The 6,000-nt window shown below is 52.1% G+C and overlaps 1 protein-coding gene across 1 annotated transcript in view; it reads right to left on the bottom strand.

Moving 5' to 3' along the window:
* The window catches only part of abhd16a (abhydrolase domain containing 16A, phospholipase), a 40,232-nt gene extending 34,702 nt beyond the window's left edge, over positions 1-5,530 (bottom strand). The window contains exons 1-2 of the mRNA XM_080182016.1: positions 5,418-5,530; positions 1,176-1,235 (exon numbers count right to left, since the gene is read on the bottom strand). Coding sequence (XP_080038142.1) covers positions 1,176-1,235; positions 5,418-5,489 — 132 coding nt within the window. The 5' untranslated portion in view covers positions 5,490-5,530. The remainder of the gene's footprint in view (positions 1-1,175; positions 1,236-5,417) is intronic.
* Positions 5,531-6,000: the final 470 nt, after the last annotated feature.

Genomic DNA, 6,000 nt, shown 5'->3' on the forward strand with positions numbered 1-6,000 from the left:
TGCATTGTTTCCAGTGCTATCACTGCAAGTTAAAAACAGACTAACATTCAACCTGGGAATATCCCTGCATTTTAAGACAGTCACAGGACCCCAGACACAAGTACAAACAACAAGGTTAATTCCTGCATGAGTATTTGTTCAGTTTTATCTCCAGTCAGCACCTGTCACATAGAAACCAGAAGCAGCAGGAGGCCATTCAGCCCTTCAAGCCTGCTCCATTATGACCATGGCTGGTCATCAAATTCAATATCCTGATTTTTCCTTCCCCCCTCGATCCCTTTAACCCCAAGATCTATATCTAATTTCTTCTCAAAATCACACAACGTTTTGGCCTCAGCTACTTTCTGTGGGGGTGAATTCCACACATTCCCCACCCTCTGGGTGAAGAAATTTCTCCTCAGCTCAGTTCTAAAAGGTTTACCCCTTATCCTCAAACTCTGACCCCTAGTTCTGGACTCTCCCCACCATCGGAACATTCTTTCTGAATCTACCCTGTCTAACCCTGTTAGAATTTTATAAGTTTCTATGAAATTCCCTCTCACTCTTCTAAACTCCAGTGAATATAATCCTAACCGACTTAGTCTCTCCTCATATGACAGACCTGCCATCCCAGGAATCAGCCTGGTAAACCTTCACTGTACTCCCTCTATAGCAAGGACATCCTTCCTCAGATAAGGAGACCAAAACTGCACACAATTCTCCTGGTGTGGCCTCACCAACCTGCTACAAATCCCTACACTCAAATCCTCTTGCTGTGGAGGCCAACATACCATTTGCCTTCTTTATTGCCTGCCGTACCTGCGCGCTTACTTTCAGTGACTGATGCACGAGGTCTCCAAGGTCTCACTGAGTATCCACCTCTCTCAATTTACACCCATTCAAGTAATAATCTGCCTTCCTATTATTGCTACCAAGGTGGATAATCTCACATTTATCCACAATATACTGCATCTGCCAATAAATGGCTTTCAGCATGATCCTAATAAAGAACTCAGTCACACACGGGGGAAGATTGAAAATGTCTTTATCAGGAATTGTAACCGCAGGATTTGAGGAAGTGACAGATAAAAACGGGGAAAGTAGAAGCAGGAGGTGGCCATTTGGCCCTTCAAGCCTGCTCCGCCATTCATTTTGATCATGGCCGATCACAGAAAAAGAAGAGATTCAACACTTACCCATCCTAGGATGCTGTCTGAATGTCTCTCAAGAGTCCTTGGTTGGTAATAAAATCCCGGCTAATAGGGAACACGAAAAGAAAACATCTTATCAATGGATAGTCACGATAACAGCCCAAATCCAAATTAAAAACTTATTCCTGGGACGTGGGCATCACTGGCCAAACCCAGCTTTTATCGCCCATCCCTAATTGCCCCTTGAGAAGCTGGTGGGTGAACCGCACAGGTTCAAGGTGAGACGGGCTGAATGGCCTACTCCTGCTCCCATTTTGCAAGTTGGCAAAGAGAATGAGGGTGCAGATCCATCCTGAACAGCACAGCAAGGGGCTGAATGGTCTCCTTCCGTTCGCGCCCAATATTGCAGCTGCAGCTCATATAGACTGGTCTTGTATTTGTAAGAACATCAGACTAAATTTAAATGTATTTATTCGTGTCAAAGTAAGGCTTACATTAATACTGCAATGAAGTTACTGTGAAAATCCCCTAGTTGCCACACTCCGGTGCCTGTTCGGGTACACTGAAGGAGAATTTAGCCGGGTTAATGCACCCGAACCAGCACATCTTTCGGACTGTGGGAGAAACCAGAGCACACGGACGAAACCCACGCAGGCACAGAGAGAACGTGCAAACTCCACACAGACAGCAACCCAACCCAGGAATGGAACCCGGGACCCTGGCGCTGAGGCAGCAGTGCTAACCCACTGAGTCACTGGGAATGGAACCCGGGTCCCTGGCGCTGTGAGGCAGCAGTGCTAACCCACTGTGTCACTGGGAATGGAACCCGGGTCCCTGGCGTTGTGAGGCAGCAGTGCTAACCCACTGTGTCACCGGGAATGGAACCCGGGTCCCCGGCGCCGTGAGGCAGCAGTGCTAACCCACTGTGTCACCGGGAATGGAACCCGGGTCCCTGGCACTGTGAGGCAGCAGTGCTAACCCACTGCGTCACCGGGAATGGAACCCGGGTCCCTGGCGCTGTGAGGCAGCGGTGCTAACTAACGTGCCTGAGGAGGAGCAGGAGTCACAGGAATGTTACAGTGCAGGAGGAGGCCATTCGGCCCATCGTGAAGGTCCCAGCTCTCTGAACGAGCCACATCTCTGAGGGAAGAGAGAATCAGGCAACTCCAAACTGCCGAGAAACTGTCCCAATGAGAAACACCGGCAGCCAGCACGGAAAATGACCCTTCAGCTGCAAGCAAGCAGGCAGATAATCCACGAATGCTTTCTTTTCCTGACTCTACTGCATACTTGGGTATGTTTTAAACGCTGCAGGATATTGGATATCTCATGCTGCGTGTGGATTGTTTGTGTCTAAGGGGGTTAGTTGGACATATTTGCAAATGTGAAACGTTTTGCTAATTTCTGCATCTTTACCGACCTTCAGAAATCAAACTAACTCTTCACCTGGGGAAGCTGCTGATCTTACTTCTTTCCGAGCTGCGTGCAGTTAAAAGCATTAATTGGCGATCTCACCATTTTTTAAACTCTTTGTTACAACCAGCCCAGGAGCGTGACCAGTGAGGACAGCCATTTCACCCCTCGAGGGGGGCAGGAAGCTGATGGGGAAACAGTGTTCAGGGAAAAGACCTGCCACAGGGCAGCACAGTGGGTTAGCACTGCTGTCTCACAGCGCCAGGGACCCGGGTTCCATTCCCGGTGACACAGTGGGTTGGCACTGCTGCCTCACAGCGCCAGGGACCCGGGTTCCATTCCCGGTGACACAGTGGGTTGGCACTGCTGTCTCACAGCACCAGGGACCCGGGTTCCATTCCCGGTGACACAGTGGGTTAGCACTGCTGCCTCACAGCGCCAGGGACCCGGGTTCCATTCCCGGTGACACAATGGGTTAGCACTGCTGCCTCACAGCGCCAGGGACCTGGGTTCCATTCCCGGTGACACAGTGGGTTAGCGCTACTGCCTCACAGCGCCAGGGACCCGGGTTCCAATCCCGGTGACACAGTGGGTTAGCGCTGCTGCCTCACAGCGCCAGGGACCTGGGTTCCATTCCCGGTGACACAGTGGGTTAGCACTGCTGCCTCACGGCACCAGGGACCCGGGTTCCATTCCCGGTGACACAGTGGGTTAGCACTGCTGCCTCACAGCGCCAGGGACCCGGGTTCCATTCCCGGTGACACAGTGGGTTAGCACTGCTGCCTCACAGCGCCAGGGACCCGGGTTCCATTCCCGGTGACACAGTGGGTTAGCACTGCTGCCTCACAGCGCCAGGGACCCGGGTTTGATTCCCGGCTTGGGTCACTGTCTGTGTGGAGTCTACATGTTCTCCCCGTGGGTTTCCTCCGGGTGCTCCACTTTCTTCTCACAGTCCGAAAGACATGTAGGTTAGGCAGCCATGTTAAATACCTCCCAACATCATAAAATATGAGCAGAATTAGACCATTCAGCCCATCAAATCTGTTCAATCGTGGCTGATAAGTTTTTCCACTCCATTCTCCAACTTTTTCCCATAACATTTGTTCTACTCACCAATCAGGAACTGATCTCTCTCTGTCTTAGAGACACCCAATGACCCAGCGTCCTCTGTGGCAATGAATTCCACAGATTCACCACCCTCCGGATGAAGAAATTCCTCCTCATCTCGGTTCTTAGGGTTGTCCCTTTACTCTGTTGCCTCTGATACGACAGCACCCAAGTTATAAAGTGAGCGCCGGGCAGCTCAGGAGTGCCCCTTCACCACCGAGGGTTTAGCTATTGACTGATGCAGGGCAGGCAGATAGGAGTTCAGGCCTGGGTTGGCCACAGATCAGTAAGGGATGGGTCTCGTTCTCATTTCCAAACCAGTGGTTTCACAGTTAATGTGGGAAAATACTCCACCGGGAAACACCAGGAGCTTTTTGCTTTCCCAAGTGCCTGTCCCCAAGGCACACAGCATCATCTAAAGGTGTTGGAAAACAACTCTTGTTTACACCTGAGACAGTTCATGTCCAAAAGGTATACTACGAGCTGTGTACAGTTCAAGTCTCCCTATTTTAGAAAGAATATTATTAAAGTAGAAAGAGTGCAGAAAAGATTTCCTATGATGCTACCAGGACTTGATGGATTGAGTTATAAGGAGAGGCTGGATAGACTGGGACTTTTTTCTCTGGATCGTAGGAGGCTGAGGGGTGATCTTATAGAGGTCTACAAAATAATCAGAATCCTACAGTGCAGAAGGAAGCCATTCGGCCCATCGAGTCTGCACCAACCACAATCCCACCCAGGCCCTATTCCCGTAACCCCATGTATTTACTCTGCTAATTCCCCTGACACGAGGGTCCGTGCACCCTAACCCGCACGTCTCTCAGACTGTGGGAGGAAACCGGAGCACCCGGAGGAAACCCACGCAGACACGGGGAGAATGTGCAGACTCTGCACAGACAGTGACCCGAGGCCGGGATTGAACCCGGGTCCCTGGCACTGTGAGGCAGCAGGGCTAACCCACTGTGTCACCCCTTCTTTCCCTCCCAGTGCCACCCCCCTCATGTCCCCCTCCACCCACTGCCATCCCCATCCTCTCCCCAGTTACAGACCCTCTGTCAGTCACACGAACTTTAATGATGGTGGAGGGACAATGGCGCAACCTACCCTGGCTGTATTGAGGAGGGCGTGGTTTTCGACTTGAAGGACAGACGCAGCGACCAATCAGCAGCGCGCCCGCCCCGACGCCCGAACTGTGGAGTTAGGAAGTGGTGATTTGGAATTTAACGGACAGACGCGTCGGCCAATCAGCAGCGGGCCTGCCACATGATAGACAGGCCCTCTCACCAATCAGCAGCGGTACTACCACGCGATCTCGACCAATCAACAGCAGGCCTGCCACATGATAGACAGACCCCGCGGCCAATCAGCAGCGGGCTTGCCACATGATAGACAAGCTCCACAACCAATCAGCAGCGGGCTTGCCACATGATAAACATGCCCCTCAACCAATCAACAGTGGTCTGCCACGTGATAGACAAGCCTCCCAACCAATCAGCAGCGGAGAGGACCTCATCCCGAGCTAATTGGTGGTAAGGAAGGGGGCGGCGGGTTTGAGGCGTGATGGACAGACGCAACCGCCAATCAGCAGTGCGCTGCGGCCCTACACCGAACCAACGGCCGTAGAAGGGGGCGGGACTAGCGAGGAACACAGCCTCTTGAGTTCAATGGCGGCTGGATCGGTGAATCTGATCTCTCCCTTCCCCCGCCTCATGCACACACACAACACCGGAACACGTAGCCCCTCCAAACCCGCTGGCCACGGCTTACCGAGCCATCGGCACCACGGTGAATCCGCCGCAGTTTGGGTCCGCAGATGTAGCGCAGGAAGGCGGCCATCATGGCGGCGGCGGCGGCAGCTGTTGTCGCTGCGGCGCTGCCCCTCCCCCGCCCTGCCCCGGTACGGCGGCTCCACTGGGACAAGCGCCGCCCACAGGAAGGCGAGCGCACCTTCAATCCCCACACTCAGCTGGGCTGCACTGGGAGGAGGGGATTTGGGAAAGAGTGGGAGGGAGCAGAGGAGGCTGGATTGGACTGGGAAAGGAGTTTGACAGGAAAGAGGGGTGTCACATATTAATAACATAAGAAATAGGAGCAGGAGTAGGCCATGTTAAATTAAAAGCGGAGGCGTTTAGAGTAGCTAAGAGTAGTGGGCGAGAAGAGGATTGGGAGAGGTTTAAATGTCAACAAAGATTGACAAAGTTGATAAAGAAGGGTAGGAGAAACTATGAAGTTGGGCTAGCACTTAATATAAAAAAGGATAGCAAGAGTTTTTATAAATATATAAAAAGGAAGAGGCTGGCTAGGGTGAATGTTGGTCCTTTAGAGGATGAGAAGGGGGACTTAGTGGTAG

This window comes from Carcharhinus amblyrhynchos, unplaced genomic scaffold (genome assembly GCF_965287045.1).
Source record: "Carcharhinus amblyrhynchos unplaced genomic scaffold, sCarAmb.v2.hapA scaffold_45, whole genome shotgun sequence".
NCBI classification, from domain to species: Eukaryota; Metazoa; Chordata; class Chondrichthyes; order Carcharhiniformes; family Carcharhinidae; genus Carcharhinus; species Carcharhinus amblyrhynchos.